At 43.4% G+C, this 19,116-nt stretch overlaps 1 protein-coding gene across 1 annotated transcript in view; it reads right to left on the bottom strand.

The window, feature by feature from the left end:
- Ankrd55 (ankyrin repeat domain 55) overlaps positions 1-19,116 on the bottom strand; it is a 97,138-nt gene that overhangs the window by 8,986 nt on the left and 69,036 nt on the right. The window contains exons 7-9 of the mRNA XM_021180417.1: positions 18,506-18,690; positions 11,083-11,250; positions 6,209-6,873 (exon numbers count right to left, since the gene is read on the bottom strand). Coding sequence (XP_021036076.1) covers positions 6,209-6,873; positions 11,083-11,250; positions 18,506-18,690 — 1,018 coding nt within the window. The remainder of the gene's footprint in view (positions 1-6,208; positions 6,874-11,082; positions 11,251-18,505; positions 18,691-19,116) is intronic.

The raw sequence follows: 19,116 nt of genomic DNA, 5'->3' as shown, positions 1-19,116 counted from the left end.
CCCTCCCTCCCTTCCTCCCTCCTTCCTTCCTTCCTTCCCTCTCTTCCTCTCTTCCTCCCTCCTGCCCTCTCTCCCTCCCTCCTCCCTCCCTTATTTCTTTCCTTCCTTCCTCCCTTCCTAGGTCTCACCATGTGACCTACGCTATGTTATGAAGTCTTACCTTCTGAGTAGCAGTGACTAGACTCCAGGCATGCCACCACACCTGGCTTAAACCTCATTATTTTTAAAATAAAGGCCATTAGCAGCCACTTGTCTTTAAGTTGTAGGGCTAAGCACAGGGACTAATGAAGGGTCGGTATGATGTCTTACTCCTTTATTCCCAACACTTGGTAGGCTAAGGCAGGGGGATAGCTGTGAGTTTAAGGCCTGAGCTGCAGAGTGAGGCTTTGTCTCAGAAAACAAGAAGCAAATGAATAACCCCCAAAACCAAAACCAGAACCCAACCAACCAGACCCAAACAAAACAACAGCAACAGCAAAACATATGTCTGGTAGCATCTGCTTCTCACTGGTTTACTTTTGTCTATAACAACTCAGTCTGTTCCCTTGTGTGTATATGTGTGTGTGTGTTGTTGTGTGAGTTTTATGTGTAGTTCATGTATGTGAGTGTGTGTGTGTGTATACAATGTGGAAGTTTGTATAGTGTGTGTATGTGGTATTGTATGAGTGTGTGTGATGTTGTGTGCATGTGTATGTGTGGTATAGTGTAAGTTTGTGTGAGAGTGTGTTTGTATGTGTGTGTAGTGTGTGAGAATATGTGTACAGTATGTGTGAGTTCGTAGTGTGAGTGTGTATGAGTGTCAGTGTGTAGTGTGAATGTGTTTGTGTGTGCTGTTAGTTATGCATATTTTGCATGCACTTGTATGCACGTGCACGTGATAATTCAAAGTCGGTGTCACTAATCATTCTTGATCATTCTTTTACCTTAGTCTTTGAGGCAGGGTCTGCAGTCAAGCCAGAGCTAGCTGATTCGGCTAGTTTGCCTAGGCAGCTTGCTCTTGGGGTTTCCTGTTTCTGTCTCCCGGGGATGCCACACTACCTAGCATTTTCATGGCTTCTAGGGATCCAAACGCAAGCTCTCACACTCTCCTGTCAGGCACTGATCCATCTCCCCAGCCTTCAGCTCATTTAATCCTAACAGCTACCCACAACAGTTCAGAGGAGACCTGTTATGGTCCGGGGATTGAAATGACCTTCAAAGGTCATCTCATGTGCTGAAGACTTGGCTCTCCGTGAAGCGATGTGCAGTGATGGGGCTTTTGGGGAGTGTCTAGTCCATGGGAGATTCCTAATCCGACAAGCTGTCAAGATGTGATAGAAACTTAGGAGGTGAGGTGGGATTCCAGGGGGCAGAGTGCTCGCTTACATTCTGGAGGCCCCTAATTCAGTTGCTTGGTCATCCAGCTGCATCATCTGCCTCCCTCAAAGCTCATTTTGGGCCTGAGGAGTTTTAGGAGATTTGTGCTTTCGTTCCTCAGTTTTCTCGAATGGCTCCTCGCTTTCACTAGCATAGGAAGTATTGGTTAAAACAAAACAAAACGAATTTTTTGCTATAAATCCTGTTCATTTCTTCCAAATCCCTTGGTGATTTTCATGTCTCCTTTTCACCATTCTGGCAGCCCAAAGATCTCACTCATGACTTCTCTGGGGACTAAGTGAATCCCAAATCAATTGCATTAAATGTCCTGCTATTCAAATGTTGTAGACATCTTTGGTTGGTATGCCAGGCGGAGTCGACTAATTTCCTACCCAATGTCTACCCTCTTTCTTCTCCCTTAGAAGCAGAAGTCTAGCTGGAGGCCAGAACGTGGTACCCAGCTTTGAACAGGACAGTTCTCAATCCTCTTTGTAGCTAGGTAGTATGAGTGTGTGATCCAAGATCTGGCCAGTGAGATGCAAGCAGAAGTGTGGGTCTTGGGGCAGAGAACGTCTAAGAGGGAGGAGACTGAGATGGGAGACATCCTCCCACCCCCTTCCTTCCTCTTGTTCCATTGGCTTAGACTGTGAAGTGACCTGGAGAGAGAGGAAGCTAGAGACCAGGATGAGGGGCATGCATATGGAAGGAACCTGTGTCTCTGATGATTTCACATTCACCGAAAGTCTGGGAAATGCCTACTTCAGATTTACTCCACATGAGAGTAAGGCTGAGAGCTTGGTAGATGAGTTCATGAAAGGAGGCCTTAGAATTCTAAGTATGTATCTACTGAAGTCCAAGTCTCATCTTTTTTTTTTTAAACTGTTTACTTTTTAGATTTATTTATTTATTATATGTAAGTACACTGTAGCTGTCTTCAGACACTCCAGAAGAGGGAGTCAGATTTCATTACGGATGGTTGTGAGCCACCATGTGGTTGCTGGGATTTGAACTCCGGACCTTTGGAAGAGCAGTCGGGTGCTCTTACCCACTGAGCCATCTCACCAGCCCCCAAGTCTCATCTTTTAAGGACTCAAGAGCCACTCAAAATAACAAGACAGAAGTCTCGAATGCTCTGTGAGAGAACAGCACCCGCCCTTGATCACCACCGATGAATGCAGCTGGCCTTGGCCTAGTTACACTAGCCAGCTCTCTTGAATTTTGTTTCTTATTAAGCCTCCATGATTCTAGTCCTCCCTGCCCCCCATCCTTTTTCGATCTGTTTAGAGACTGGCTGAAGCTGGTCTTAAATTCACTATGTAGAGGAGGCTGGCACTAAACTCCTGATTCTCCTGCTTTGACCCTGCCCCCTCCAGGGGTAAGAACATGTGTGGTGACACCCAACTATTTATTTGCTTCTAATCAACCTTAAAAAGCATCAGTTTTGTGTTGGGGCATGGCAGCTCAGGCATAAAATCCCAGGACTCGAGAGGCTGAGGCAGGAGGATTGTCATGAGTTCAAGGAATACCCAGTCTACATAGGAAATCCCAGGGATACAGAAAAAGACTGTGTCTCAAAAACAAATGAAAACAAAAATCACCAATTTTGGTGGTTACACAGCTGAGTGGTATGTTGTTAAGTCTCCACTGGTATGGCTTAGATAACGTCTCGGTTATGACGACTAACATTTGCTTCGAGCATTTTCACAGGCTTGAGGGGATTTTAATGAGTTGACCAAGTCTGGTGAGGGACCCTGTGAGGGAAGAAGGCAACATCTGACTGACCCGAAGATCATGCTCACGACACCATTCTGGACACATCTTTGAAGAACTGTGAGGTTGAATGACGCATGCACTAGTCACCTGGCCTTCAGTCACCTTTCCTCTGGCTCCAGCATTTATACCCCATATCTCTCTCAAACCCTGGCCAGGGGACGGTGGTCTGAGATTTGGGTTCCTGCCTTGTTTCTTGGCCCTGTTCCCAACCAGCCCATTTTTTTTTTTTTTTTTTTTTTTTTTTTTTTTTTTTTTTTTTTGTAAACACTTGATTCCAGCAATTTGGTAAAAGTCAAAGTGTCCCTTTGACAACAGTTAAGGTAGCCATTTCCCTATATTTTGAGTCAGGATGCAACTGTTTTGGCTTTCTGTTCTAGGCAGCTGAACCCAAACCTCACTTATGTTAAATAGACGAGAAAAGAACAAGACTTCCAAGTTTTCAAAAGGTTCTCTAATGGAAGCATTATAAGCTTGGCCAGGCCAGAACTAAGTCCAAAAGGAAGGCTCCATTGAAGCCTCAGCAGCCACCAGACTGTCAAAGGAGGTAGGACTGCGTGCTCCCTCTCTACTCTGGCAGGAACAGCATAAAAACATCATCCAGGCCAAGATTTCAGTGCTCTATGGGGTAAGCAAAATCTTGAGAGGTTTATCTCAGATATCAACAAATAGCCTTCATGTGCACATCCATAATTATCCTCTGTTGAAAGATCTAACATGCATGTTTATGTACACGAGAAGGAGCCACACTCTTCTTTAAAAGCTTCATGCATCAAGTGTGTCAATGACAAAGGAGTACCTACCACGCTGTATATAAAACAGGATGGTAGGGGGCAGAGGGATGTCTTAGGATTTAATTGCCAGGACCATGGCAACTCTTATAAAGGAAAACATTTACTTGGGCCTGGCTTACAGTTTCAGTGGTTTAGTCCATTATTGTCATGACAGGGAAGCAGGACGGCAGGCAGGTAGACATGGTGCTATACCAGGAGCTGAGAGTTCTACATTGGGATCCAAAGGCAGCAAGAAGAGAGACAGAGAGAGAGAGAGAGAGAGAGAGAGAGAGAGAGAGAGAGAGAGAGAGAGAGAGAGAAAGAGAAACACTGGACCTGGCTTGAGCAGCTGAAACCTCAAAGCCCAACTCCAGTGACACACCTTCCTCCAATAAGGCCGCATCTCCTAATAGTGCTCCTCCCTGGTGACCAAGCATTCAAACACATGAGCCTGTGGGCATCATTCCTACTCAAACCACCACAAGGGAGTGGCTCACTTGGTAAAGTATCTTTCAAATGCTAGGATCTGTGTTTCCCTAAACCCATGCAAAAGTACTGGCTGTGCTGTTGTAATCCTGTGACCCCAGCACTAGAGAGGTAGAGTCAGGAGAATCCCTAGTGTTCACGCCAGCTGGTCTAACTTAATTAGTTAACCCCAACTCTGGCTCAAACAGTTGGGTGGCATTCCTGAGGATAGCATTCAAAGCTGCCCCTTGACCTCCAAGGCATCTGCATTACGTATGCATACATGAGTTAAAAAGTAATTAATAAGTTCTATAACCAAACAGAAACATGACCCTCTATACTTAAAAAAGAACTCAGTTTTTCCTTTTTCAAACTTAGACAGAAATATGGGTTAAATAAAAATATAATTTTCTCCCTATAACCCTACTATGAAAAATACCTGAAGTATATTGAGAAAGAGCGAGTGGTGTAAACAATTCTGCATAATACTGGGCACAGTGGCAGCCAAGAGTGCACTGGTTACTCAGGGCTAATTGGTTACTGTCATGTGAGAATGCTGGCTTCAATTTCTCAAGAGAAACTAGAATCTTTATATCTGTTTAATGTAAAATGTTAAGTTGTAAATATTGGTAACTGATTCGTCTAAACAAACACCAAAAGGCACTGTGTGAGTGGGCAGAATTTGGAAATTGTTCTACAGCCTCAGAATCCTTTATAAATCAATATTTTTAAAAGTAAAAATAAGAGCTGGGCAAGATGGCATAACCTTATAATCCAACACTTGAAGGGTGAAGGTCGGAGAGGAGCCACGGTTATCCTCAGCTATGTAGTAAGTTCTATGCTAACCCTCTCAAAAAGTAAGTGACAAAATAAATTATGTACTACATGTATTATGTATAATGAGGGGAATACTAAGGTATATGGATAATATTTATGTGCATATAAAATGTAGGTTTTTTTTAAATTAAGTTTTTGAGAAAGAGCCTCACTATGGAGACCAGGCTGGCCAGGATCTCACTATGTAGATCAGGCTGGCCTTGACACACACTCACAGAGATCCACCCACCTCTGGCTTCTGAGTGCTGGGATCAATGTTGTGAGCAACAAACTCTTAAGTTCTTTAGATGATAACTCTTACAAGGGCATGCCTACATAGTACGTGTTTATTTGAAGAAATTATTTTTAAAGCCCAGGACAAAGTTACTTGAGTTTGAGAGCAAAATAGTCACACAGAAAAGCTGAGACTCCTGGAACCCGTCAGTAGCAGTGGGATGGGAGAGGATGAGAGAGGGCCCTTTTATGCTCATAAACATAGACGTAGACACAAATGTATAACATGTGTCTGGAAGCGTAAGCAAAACTTGAATACACTGGTAGCTGTGAATGAGGTAAGAAGGGAGAGGGAGAGCAGCCATGCAAGCCTTTGGTGTGTGGGAAGACACAAACCATAAATGTGCAACTATGTTGCCTTTCTACACAGGTTCAAGCAAGGCCTTTTATCCCAACAATGGTTTGCTGGGGTGGATCGTGAGTGGGGGCTGAAGGATGATTTAAAACACAAGACTAACTAACCATACAAATAAATTAATGTCTTGGGAATGAGTGTGCTACACAACTCCGGGGGAACTGGCAATACTCTTTACCTCAGCCCAGTCAGGGTAGAAAAGCTGAAAGTTTTCACTTCCCAGAAATCTTCAAACTAGGACAAAATTAAAAGCGGCTGTAGTTCCCGTTTTTTTTATTGCTTTTGCCTGCAGGCTACTCACCTGGCAGTTACTAGCTTAACTCTACATGAGACACTCCAAGTGTTAGGGAGGCCTTGAGGGGAGAATGAAGGCCATTACCTGATGAGGGATTATGTAGATGAGGAAGATGTGGTGGCCCAGAGAGCTCCTGGTGACCAGGCTGGCCAGCGAACAGCCTGTCTAGTAACTTATCGGAAGAAGACACGGTCCAAGCCTTGCAGGAGAACACCTGCCTGGTGTCACCCTTCCAGGGATTCTCTAGTGACACCGGGCAGCCAGTCCTATTATTTAATAAGTCCTGTTCGCTTCGACTTTTCTGAGAACGCTGGGCAGTATGCTGAGGACCAGCGTTCAGGCCAGCATGGGACACGGCTCCCTGGGAGGCTGTCAGGAAGTGACCGCCCAGGGTGATGGGTGGGAGACTCTGGGTCCTGATTGGTGGGAGCCCCTTGCGGGCCAGGGATTTCTTTTCTGGCAAGAGATACTTTGAATTCTCTGAGGTCCTCTTCTTAAAGACAACCATGTCGACCTGGTCACCAGGCTGACCTTGGCAGTTGGTATCCACGACACTGTCAAAGGTGGCGATGATGTCATTGACTTCCGAGGTCTCCTCCTCCTTAGGTCTGGCCCTGCTCTGGTCTTTCTGATGGGCTTTCTGCTCCTCTTTCTTGTTTTTGCAGAAGATTTGGTTGAGCACGCTGAATCGTCCTTCCTTCTTTTGGGGTTGACTGTTCTGGGAGGGAAGAGGCCTAGCAGGCTCTGCTCTAGAGGAATGGGAAAGAACAAGAATGCCACGCGAGGCCAGGAAATGGGGGAGAGGACAAGATAGGACACCCCAAACCCCATTCCATCTGCTTGATGAGCTAGCCTGGGCTCATGCACACTTGCCCATTGTCTTCAAGTCAAGGTTTTGCATAAGAACTCCCATTTTCTATTAACTCCTTACATAGGTGGTACCTCAGCCCACACACCCCCTTCCCCCTCCCTTCTCTCTCCTCTCTCTCTGAGGTGGGGACTCCACATAACGTAGCCTCAAACTTGTAATCTCTTAGCTTCAGGCTCTTGAGTTCTGTGCTCATGGTCATGGGCTACCCACATCTCTCAGGGGCTGAGTTCACATTATTTTGTTGTTGCTGTTTGGCAGCAGCATACATATATGTACTGTACCCCTATAATGCATGGAAGGAAGTCACTTCACCCCAACTCTGCTCTCACCCCCCCTCCTCTGCCTCCCTCCCTCCCCGCTTCTCCCTCCTTTCTCCTCTCTCTGCATGTGGAGGTTAGATTGATGTGGTGTGTCTTCCTTTCTCTGTGTCTGTCACCTTACCTATTTATTTAATCTTTGACATTTATTTATAATCGTGTGTATGAATAAGAGTTCTCAGGGAGAAGCTGCACTTCCCATCCTCTTCCCCCCACAACCCCTGGGGGGGTTGCAATGTTACAAGTCCAGAGTCAGATTATCTCAGGACATTTAAAACCCTTTTAGTAGCCATTGGTTCCTCTTCTCTGATCCTCTACATCAATCATGTGATATGTATGAGCAATCAACCAAAAGGCAGAGAATGGCAGAAAGTACCTGAGGCCTTAACAGAAACTCCCCTGCTCTCTTCTAACATGTCTACCAAAGTTTCTGTCAATGTATTTGCCTTGATTTGCAACTTGGTGTGTTCTGTTTCTATGACAACTTCATCTTAGAGACTTTGAGGTGAGCTAAATCTATGTTTCCAGGCCCTGGCCAGTTATCCGAAGCTTCAGAATAACCCATCTCTGATCCCTTTTGAGATGAGAGTTGTGTGTTTAGGCTGATATCTGTGTATGGACGGTGTATGTAAGTGTGGGTGCTTGCATGCCCGGGCGCATGTCTGTGGAGGTCAGAGGACAGCTTTGTGAATCTGGTTCTCCCTTTGACCTTTGCGTGGCCTTCAAAGGGCAGAACTTTATCGCAAGCTTGCACAGCAAGCCCCTTTGACCTGCTGAACCATGTCTCCTGTCCAACTTTAATTAATTAATTAGAGACAGAGCCTCTCACTGCAGGTGAAGCTTGAAATGTCACCTGTAGGCTCCACTTGCCCAAGGACCAGGTAACCTCCTGGAATGCTGGGAGTTGTAGTTCTTGCTATATAACAAAAGTCTCCTGTAGTGGACTATAGGTTTCTCTTTATATAAACCCCTGCAAGATTTGTTTCTCGGCCACTCAGCTGGAAATTCCAGGGAGTGGTCCTGACCAAAGTCCATCTTTTGGTTGGTATTTAATATTTAATAAAGCTTGCTTCAAATTTGGCCCAAAATGGTGGTGTTGGTTTTTCTCTGGCAGATCTCAGGATTAACGTAAGGTGTAAGTTCAGGCCTCATATGGCAGAAAGAGGCGGGAAGCTGTTGTGACTGTGGTTTTCTATCTTTTGAGTGAGTGCTCCCAGGATTCCAGCAGTACAGGTATGGCACACCTTAGAATCTTACTTGTTTGTTTTTCACATCTTAAAAACAAAACAAAACAAAAAAACAAAACAAAACAAAACAACCCTAAATATGGTTCTGAAAATTTCTCTGCTAGAGGAAACAGGCAGAGAGGACCTAGAGTTTGAGCCCCAGGGTAGAGGAAGTTGTGTGTGCCAGAGGCTGGGTGTGGCAGATGTGAGCAATGCTCAACTCACAAGCAAACTCAGATGGGAAAGGGGTAGCAGCAGCTGCCTGGCAGCTGGCTCGAGCTGAGTTTCCCTGAGGCACTGCTCTGGTTTAGCACTTTGGAAAGTCTGGGCTATTCTCTTTTGAGGCCTAGTCAAACCAATGCCTTCTGCAGTAGGGATCAACCATGAAGTTGGACCTGAGTGTTGGACCCGCATGCAGCTGCCAAGAGGGAGACTACAATATTACCCTTCAGAGCAAGATGCTCTAGTCTGTTTGAAACACACCAGCATTAAATCTGGATGCAGACAATGGATATTTTCTCACTATGAATGTATACACACACACACACACACACAGAGCCATTTCTAGTTTTAAATTGTTAATACATTTTTTAAATCTTCCTTTCACTGTGGAAGTCACATGGCCAAATGAATGACTGCCCGGAATGGATACTCCCCAAGTCACTCAGTTGGCCATGTAGCAGAATATATGAACGATGAAACAACACATGGAATTCTAGAAAAACTTAGTGGGTGTGGCTCGGACACAAGGTTTTCCAGAGTGTTCATCTTACCATATCATATAAGAAGCTGAGAAAAGGAAAGAGCTGACTAAAATTTTTAATCTATTGTCTTCATTTGTTTTTTTCATAATAGTTTCTGGACTAGTGCAGCGATATGCTGCTGCTTCTGAATTTATAAATGAAACACTTTTTTAGTGCGTATAGACGCACACTCTACTTGGTTTGAAATCAAAGGATTGGGAAAGTTTCTTGACTTTTCACTTATTTTCATTTTATATTCTATTTGTTATTACTTTTTTGTTCATTTGAGCACGCCATTTTGTTGAGACGGCCGTGCCTCTGTTTTCTCAGTCTCATTCTGCATTGAGCGCAGCACCTAACAACTGACGGGCGCGCTGTTCGCAGGAGCAGTGCTTAAACTGAATTTTGTTCTTGGTCAGTAACCAGGTAGCTGTGATGACATTATCTTGCCTTGAGATCTGATCCCAGCCAGCCCCACCCCCCCTCCCACCCTACCCCCACACTGTAGGATTTGAAATTCTAATGTTGAAAGCTTGTACAGATTTGCATGAAAAAAAGCCCAGAGGGACACAGACCTGTAGACTGAATAGTAATTGGTACTAGTGTGACAAGAGGAGTGAAAATTTTGGTGGCATTAATTTCTCTCTTTATTGCCCATAGGTGGTGGCACACACCTTTAATCCCAGCACTTGGGAGGCAGAGGCAGGCAGATTTCTGAGTTCGAGGCCAGCCTGGTCTACAGAGTGAGTTCCAGGACAGCCAGGGCTATACAGAGAAACCCTGTCACACACACACACACACACAAAAAAAAAAAAAAAAAAAAAAAAAAAAAAAAAAAAAAGAGAAAATTTCTCTCCTTATTGATGTTGGGCTTTGACCAGATGAAATTTTTGTACCACAGTGCAAGCTTCAAGCAAGGTTGGTTTAATTGTCAAGAATGTAATTAATATGCCAAGAACGTAAAACTGGGCTGCTCTTACTAATTTTCTTTGTTTTGGAAAATAGCAAATTAAATGAAATGAAACGTTATTTGTTCATTCATTCATTTACTGCTGGTGTCTCCTTACACAGATAGCTCAAACTGGCCCCAAATGATTCTCCTGCTTGGGATTCCAGAATCCCAGGATTACAACTGCAATATTGTTTTAATTAAAATGTGGTTTTTGTTCTAACACGTAGCAATCACATATTTATTAGTACTTAAACAAATAACAAAACAAATTCTTCATGGAAATTTTCTCAGTTAAATATTTTGACACCATCATGGTGGAAGGTGTGACTTAGACTTTGCAAGGCCTTTGGCGTCTTCAGGAAGTCTTGAGAGTGTAAAATAACTCTGGAAGAAGTGACTTAAGGCAAAAGCGGGAAGAAAGTGGGGGAGGGGGTAAGTTCTTTGAACCATAGCTGATGGATTCAAGCTTGTTGTTACTATCATTGAGTGCCACACAATGGAGACCATTTCACTGTATGCTAGATGACAGCAAGTGTACATAATTAATTGGATAATTAATAATGCTACTTATGTAACTCTCATACTATTAAATTACCGCAGCCAGCTAGATGGCTCAGTGGATAAAAATGTCTGTCATCAAGTCTGATGACATAAGTTTCAGCTTTGGAACTCACACTGAAAGCTATTTTCTAACGTTTATCTCCTTCCCCCAACCATGCTCTCTCTCTCTCTCTCATACACACACACACACACACACACTATTATTATTATTGCTGGGTTTACATATTGGTGGTTTATAAAAACTTTAATGTTGTAAATCTTTGAGAGGAAGACACTGGATACACTCACCGGCCTTCTCGGGAAAGGAGCCGGACACAGGCCGTGTGACCGCAGTACAAGGCGTAGGCCAGGGGCGTGCTCTCGTTAATGTCCCTTAGGTTGCTGTCCATGCCCAGGTCCAGCAGTGACTGGACACATTCTGCCTTGCCAGAAGCTGCGGCCCAGTGCAGGGGTGTCCTGGAGGGATGACAGAGAGGAACCACGAGGGGCTGAGTCAGAGCTTGCAGGCTGCTTAGCCATGGCTGGCTTCCAGCCAGAGTCAGGCAGAAAGAGGACAACAGCCTTAGATCCACAGTGTGAAGCAGGGCACATGGACCCAGCATGGGGAGGAATGGGTGTGTGCATGCATGTGTGTGCACGACACTTCCCTCCACCTCTGTGCAGCCTCTCTCCCTTTCCCATCTCTGCTTTTCCTAAGAATGCCCTAGAAGAGGAAGTACGAGTGGCTTTAAGGCTCTTTATACACAATGCCAACTGCCTTCTAGGAATGCTGACACAGTTTACCCTCTTACAGCCGAATCCTTACTTTTTGAACGCCTAAGTATGTCTCAGTCTTTAAGATCTTTGTTAATTTCGTTGGCAAAATGATTCTTGGATGTTGTTTTCCTATGCGTTTCCTTATAGAAAGGCTGAATTTGCCATTTAAATTTCCTCACTGAAGTCATTCTTAATGCTTTTTGTTTATTTTTGCCTTTATTTATTTATTTTTTATTTATAAAAAGGGTAGATACATAGTGTATAGCATGGACTAGCCCTGAATATAACATCCTCCTGCCTCAGCCTTCCTAATGCTGGTATTATAGGCATGTGTCATACTATAGACAGTTTCTATTTTTCTTTTAGAGTATTAATGTTTTTCTTAGTAATTTAAGTGGGGGTATTTACATATTAAAGATACTGACTGATCATTTATCGATCATCTATACAAACTTCAAAAGTTTTGTTATTCAATCTTGTTTTTAGTGATTTTTTTTATAAAAATGAAAACCATCCACATCTAATTACATTTCACTTTATCTCCTTCATATTTAGAACTTTTTTAAGCAGAAGACAAATAGTCACCAACACTTAACTATTTTTTTTTTAAATTGTAAAACCAGTGTTTTCTTAACAAACTAAAGACGACTCAGACAACAGGAGGAAATATTTACAAATCACACATGATTTGTAACAGAAGGCTTATAATTAGAATGTATATCAGCTTTCAGAGCTGAATGACAAGAAAAGAAACTCGAAGAATGGCAGAAGATTAGAATAGACATTCCACCAGAAAAGATGTATGGGAGGCAAGATATTCAAGATGAAATGCCACAGGCTCAAAGACACTTTGTCAAGGCAGCATGGTGGCACACACCTGGAGTCCTAGCATCCAGGAGGGGAAGAAGGAGGATTTCTGTTTGAATTTGAGGCCAGTCCGGGCTACATAGTGAGTTCCAGGCCAATCTGCCCTACAGAGACCCTGCCTCGACAACACCAAAATTATCACTAGGGAAATGCAAATTTAAATGGCAAAGAGATACCACCTGCCTGTTTAAATGTCTAAAATCAGGCAAAACCCCAACAGAACTTCGTAATAACGGATGGTGGTACAAACGCAGAAGATCTGGAACCTGCAGACAACCTTTGCAGAAGTTTTACAGGCTTAATATATCCCGAATATGTGACCCAGAAATCCCCACTTCTAGTTACCTAGGTAGAGAAATGAAAATTTGGCTCTCAAATGTTTATAGCAACGGCACCACAACTTCCCCAAACTGGAAGCAAGCCACCAACCTTCCATGGGCTAGTGGATAAACAAACCGGCTCCTCTATACTGTGGAATATGACCCAACAGACTACCAATGTGCGACAGTCAGGTGCATTCTACTAAGTGACATGAGCCAATCTCAAAAGGGACCTTCCCTCTTTTAAAGACCTGAAATCTGAAGTGCTCTGAGCATTGACGTGTTGGATGTCACAAGGGAAAAATTCAATATCTGACCCTGTATGACCAGTCAGAGCTGAAGTTTAAGTGCACTCAAGACGCTGTATAGAATTACCTTCAGGCTATGTGCTTAAACACATTTTGTGTTTACAATTGGTTTCATTTTAAGATGTCTCATGATATTTAGGAAAGTCTTCCGAAATCGCAACAATTCAGAAATCTGAAATACTTCCCATCACAACATGGCGGCTAAGGGGCAGTCAACCTACAGTCACATGTAAATGACATTTCAGAAGGAAGAAACTATAGAGAGAACTAATCTATGGTTCCCAGGGCTTAGGATGGGGGATATGCCACTATAACAAGGCAGCACTGGGGTTAATGGGGCTCTTCTGACTTTGGTTGTGTTTGCACATAATCTATACAAGCTAGAAGTTAAACCCAAACAATGGGATTATTTTTTGTGGATATAGATTAAAAAGAAAAATTAGCAATTTTTTTTCTAGATTTATTTAGATTAAAAATAAGAAATGTGCTTTGACACGGTGCTCACCTTTATAATTTCAGCATCCAGTAAGCCCAGGCACCATGATTAGAAGTTTGAGGCTAGCCAAGGTTAGTAAATTCCTATCTCTGGGTATGTGTGATATATGCCTTTTTAATTTGTGGCCCATTTTTCTCAATACTATTTATTAGTGTGATTGTATATTCTTCCTGGCTTTTTGTTTTTTTTTTGAGATACAGTTTCTCTGCGTGTATCACTGGCCATCCTCGAGCTCACGCTGTGGACTAAGCTGGCCTTGATTAGTCTGTCTCTCCCTCCCCAGGTACTGAGATTAAACTCGTGCACCACCACTGCCTGGTTAACGTAACTGCATATTTTACACTTTTCTCCTGTCCTCTATTTACAGGCATGGTTGGCTTTGTCCTTAATCTTAGGGGAGAGGTGTGTCAGGGTAAATATGGCAAGTAATGTTTTCCTGCTTCCAAAAGTCAGGCTCAAAACTGCGAGCAGATCTGAGGCAAAGGCAAGTTATCTAACTGCACATATAAATGGAGTTGGGTTCCCCAATCCTAAACAAAGAGTCCCCCCTTAGATATGACATAAGGGTGATAGAGCGCTGAGAATATAGCTCTATAGTAGAGCATTCCATACCATGAATGGATTTGAACCCCAGTACCATTAAAAACCAAGGTTGATGAGAGCATAAAGGCCTACGGGGCTAAACAATAGATCCTAGGACTTAGCTTCTTCAGTGGAGCTAGTGGGAGGGAGGGGCCTGTCGGAGTGATGTGTCTAGCCTATGGAATCCCTGCAGCTCTCGATCACCATGCTCCAATGAACAGCCCAGAGAGTGAAGCCTCATCAGATGGAAAGGACAAAGACATGTATCAAGAGGATCATCTCTCACCTCTATTCTTAGATGTTTTAGTGTTGTGAAAATTCTATAGTCAGCCTAAAAGGGATGGAGGTTAAATTTCCCACTAGTGTACTTAGATGGTAAACATGAGAAATTATAGGGCTGGTTTGATATCTCAGTGGCAGTGTGCTTGCTTAGCATACTGAGGGCCCAGGTTTAATTCCATGCTGGAAAAAAAGGATTAAATTATAGGTAATATAATTGTTATTATTTTTTAAGAATCTTGGTCTTAACAAAGCACTCATACTGTATATAGTGAATATTCCACTCTTTTCCTTGGATGTACTTTACACTGCATGGAAGAAGGAAATAAGAACTCTCACTGTGTTGTTTGTATCTACAGCACACACCCCAGCACCCAAGCTCCATAGGGTCTCAGCCAAAAGGGTGCTAAAAGGATCCTTTGATGATCTTACCCTCTTTATTATCCTATGGACAAGTCAACTCTGGGTAACACTGTACTGTGGCTTCTCAAAGCTCTACGAGGAGTGAGAATTTGGACAGTTCATTTGATATCCTGTTTGGGAGGGGGTGTTCTTTAAGCATTCTAGTGTGCGTTAGAACCTTTCATTTAAAGCAGAAGTTTTGGGGCTCTGTGGCTAAGCTAACATATATAAAGAGTTAACCTCTGAGTGGGGTTGGGGTGCAGAGAGAGTGTTTTATCTCTTCAGAGTGTGTTAACTGTATGCTTCTTCCTTAGCTGTAGCTGTAGGTTGCTCTGTGCTCAGAAGTTTTTGAACTTGTAGTTTTGCAGTTGCTATCTGGGAAATTTCTATCAGATCAGAGGTGATGAGAAGCCTCAGCCATTAGGCGTTTGGAAAACACTGTGGGAAGAGACGAGGCACTCGAATCTACTATAGTTTTAGTCAAGATTTGATAGGCCCTATTTTGATGATATAATGTCACATGACATTATTATTTTTTCTTTCTGGGGACTGGGATTAGGACGGCAAAGAGATATCATTACTGTGAATGAGGTCTCCCTTGCAGAGAATGACCAAGCTTCCTCTTTCTCAATCAGGAAAGGAGGCAGTCTTGGGGCAGCGTGGAAGGGCCTGGTCATAGCAGGCTCTCCTGGTTCTGGGGCCAGGGTCCTGAGCATGCCGGAGAGGGTCAAGCAAGCCCCAGGTATGGGAGCACCAGGTGGAAGAGGTCCGAGAAGAGCCTGGGACCTGAGTATCTCAGTACATAGTGTTGGCCCTGGTACCACATCCTTTGATCATGTTCTCTGTCTGTTAACTATCCTTCTGCTCTTTATGACTGTAGTGGTTCTCAACTGGAACAGTGGTTCTCAACCTTCCTAATGCTGTGAACCTTTAATATAGTTCTTCATGTTGAGGTGACCCCCCCAACCATAAAATTATTTTCAGTATTACTTCATAACTATTATGGATTGTGATATAAATATCTGATATATAGGATATCTGATATGTAACCTCAAAGGGGTTGTAACCCACAGGTTGAGAACTTAGAGGGCAATGTCTCATCAATTCAGTGATACATCACGCTGCATCTGAATATGATCTCAATATGAAATAGGTAGAATTTGTTCCATTCTACTTAAGAGAGTTCTCTAGACAATATTTTAAAGATGAGACTATGCAGATTACTCCCTCCATTTAGAGAAAAAAATTGTCAATAAATTCAGTCGATAGAGGGTTGAACACTGGTCTAGTCAGGCTACTAGCATGCAACAATTCATTTCAAAGGTTTGCAAACTAAATCCTGCCTTACATTTGTTAAGACCAACTGTTTTAATTCCGTGATTCCATCACGGAAGGGGTATGGAGAACTGAGAGGAACACACTGACAACACCTCCGACTCACACACTGAGAGCCTCCGTGGCAAATCTGTGACACCGGTTCTGAGCTACAGTTCCTTTCCTATCTTGAGGCTGCAGGATCACCCTGCAGGGACAGCAGGCTGGCCTCAGCCATTGCAATGAGGAGGGAAAAGTCAGGACCTGTGATTTAAGGCAATTGAGCAGAGACCAGCACTGGGTGATGTGGTGGTCTCTGGGTGGTGAGGGATGATGGGTGGAAGGGTGCAAGGTTGCTCCAGCTCTCATTAGCTAAGGGTTGATTTGTGACGTCTGTAAACATCCATGGAGAATTCCCAGAAGTATGTACAGAGGAGAATCTGATAAAAGGCTGTCCTCCCTGAAGAGAAACAAGTTGTTTATTGAAGTTAGTTATGACTTCATAGACTGATGATATTTGGGGCATTTGAAACACACGGGCTGCTTCTGCCGTATTTGTGAGAAGGCATTAATCTTCGGTGAGTATTATCATACTTAAACATTTTAAACATATTTTGTGACTTAGCTTTCCCCCTACATTTATTTATTTTGTGTGGGTACATTCGTGCATGCTTGTGTATCATGACACTTGGATGGAGATCTGAGAATAATTGTGGGACTCTGTTCCCTTCTTCTGTTATGTAGGATAGAGCTAAGTTTATGCGACTTGGTGACAAGAGCCTTTATCTTCTGAGCCGTCCTGCTGGCCATTTTTTGAATGGGGTGTTTTTGAGACAGTCTGATGCTATAGCCCATGCTGGCCTCCAGTTTGTGATCCTCCTACTTCAGCCTCCTGAGGGCTATGGTTTCAGGGTATACCACCATTGCCTGCTTTCCGATGTGCCTTAATGTACAGCAGATGAGTGCTCTAAATTCTCTCTCTTTTCTTCCTCCCCCTACCCATCTCTTACTGCAATTTTATTTTTCTCCTCTCCCCACAAAGTCTTTCTTTAGGAAAACCTTTTCGCTAGAAGAGGAAAAGATGAAAAGAGGTGGAGAGATGACTTAAGCTTGTGTTGACTTTTGAACAGTTCAACTATTAACAGAATCTCATGGTTTCAATGGGACAGACAGAGTGTCGTGGTCAACATGAGAATACAAGATGGAGAATACACAAATGTTTTAGCCAGTGGCATGGAGCCTCCAGGAAACTGGACTTCCCTTCTCACCCCATCCAATCGACTGTATTGATTTCCCTCTCCAGGCTTGCTTTCTTCTCTGAGGCCCAGGATAATGGTTGCAGTTCTGCAAAACTGGGAGGAGTCTGCTCTGAGCTGGTTCTAGAAACTTTTAAAGTAGGCAAACTTCTTTTCCTCTCCTGATGTTAAAACGTGTTCTTTTCTCTTTATGGATCTCTTATGTCTCGCCTCATCTCACTGACACCCTCCTTTCTTACCTCCTCAGGATCAACACCTGCTCTTAGGGAAAAAGTAGACTTCAACTTCAATAAAAAAGATCATCAGGTTAGCCAATTACAGCCTCTGAGATCTCCATGAAACATGACTCTTTTCTCCCCAACACACACACACACACACACACACACACACACACACACACACACACAAACAGAATTCAAGATATCAGGGGGAGGTGTTCTTGGGATGTCGAAGATTATGTACTTAGTACTTTAATAGAAAATGTTAAATACACCCTCAGATAGTTTGTAATCCTTACATGTATTTCCAATAGTTCTACTTATTGTTGTACTTTTTTCTTACATTTCTGTGGGCTCAGTGCCTAATCTAGACAAAAGCGAGTAAGCACGTCATTATAAGTGATGAGCGCTATGTTTACAAGATGCTAGTGCAATCCGCCACTGGGTTCCAAACATGCCCCAAATCATTTTACCTTTCCCGTCCCAGATTCCTTTGCCAGCGCCATCAACGACTGAAAAGAAAATCCTCATTACTAAGGTCCATGGCTTTAAATTAAAATACCTCTTATACTCTGGATAAGAAATTATGGCCATTACAATATAACTCAGGCGAGAAGAAAATACAAACTTCATTAAGAACCAGGGCCCACATAGCTCAACAGCTCTCCTTCTGAGAACACTGCCTGTGTTCAGTGGAAAGTGGAAAATCTGACAGCGCTGTAGTCACCCCTCTCCACAACAATGATTTTTCCTCCTCTTACTAAAATAGAGCAGGGCTTGTTGTCTCAGGCACCATATTACCAGCAATTAGGGATATAATCGGAAAGGATGGCCTTCAACATCTTTATTTTAAGGTTAACATTAGGAGAAGATGACTGGCAATTCCTAGCACTTCCTGAGTTGCCATGGATACCTGTCATCCACATCCAGAGCCTGCAGGTTACACTCAGGGACCTTTGCCAAATCGTTGATGATGTCTCCGAAACCGGAAGCTGCAGCGATATGGACACACGTCTTCCCACTCTCATCGTCGTAGTTGATAATGGACGGGCCCTGCCGATGGCTCAGAATGATGGAGCACAGAATTCTATTTCCACTCTACAGAAAGAGTCAGAGAAAACCCATCATGAACAACCCTGTGCATGCTCCTGTCTACATGGTGGTGGTGGTGGGGGCGGGGGGGGGGGGGAGAAACAGAGACAGAGACGGAGGACGGATGAAGGAAAGAAAACCTGGAAACAAAGAAGAAAAAAAAACCCAGATTGATCACTTCAAAAACTTCTCAGAGAATGAGGACTAACAGACCCAGCTTGGCAAGAACTTGCTGGCATGGCCCACTCTTTGACTATTCAACATGACAACTGTGTCTAAAGTTCACACTAGTGTTTTAATGTTTTAAGTTTACAGTTTTGTGATGGCGGATACAGACTTGGGAGGATAAAGGAATGCGCTTCATGACCATGTGGTCTGATCTGTGGAGAATTTGACTATGATCTCCCCTCCCCTCCCCTCCCCTCCCCTCCC

Source organism: Mus caroli, chromosome 13 (assembly GCF_900094665.2).
Source record: "Mus caroli chromosome 13, CAROLI_EIJ_v1.1, whole genome shotgun sequence".
Classification (NCBI taxonomy): Eukaryota; Metazoa; Chordata; class Mammalia; order Rodentia; family Muridae; genus Mus; species Mus caroli.
Note: the sequence above shows the minus strand (reverse complement) of the source record. Positions and strands in the feature narration are given on the sequence as shown.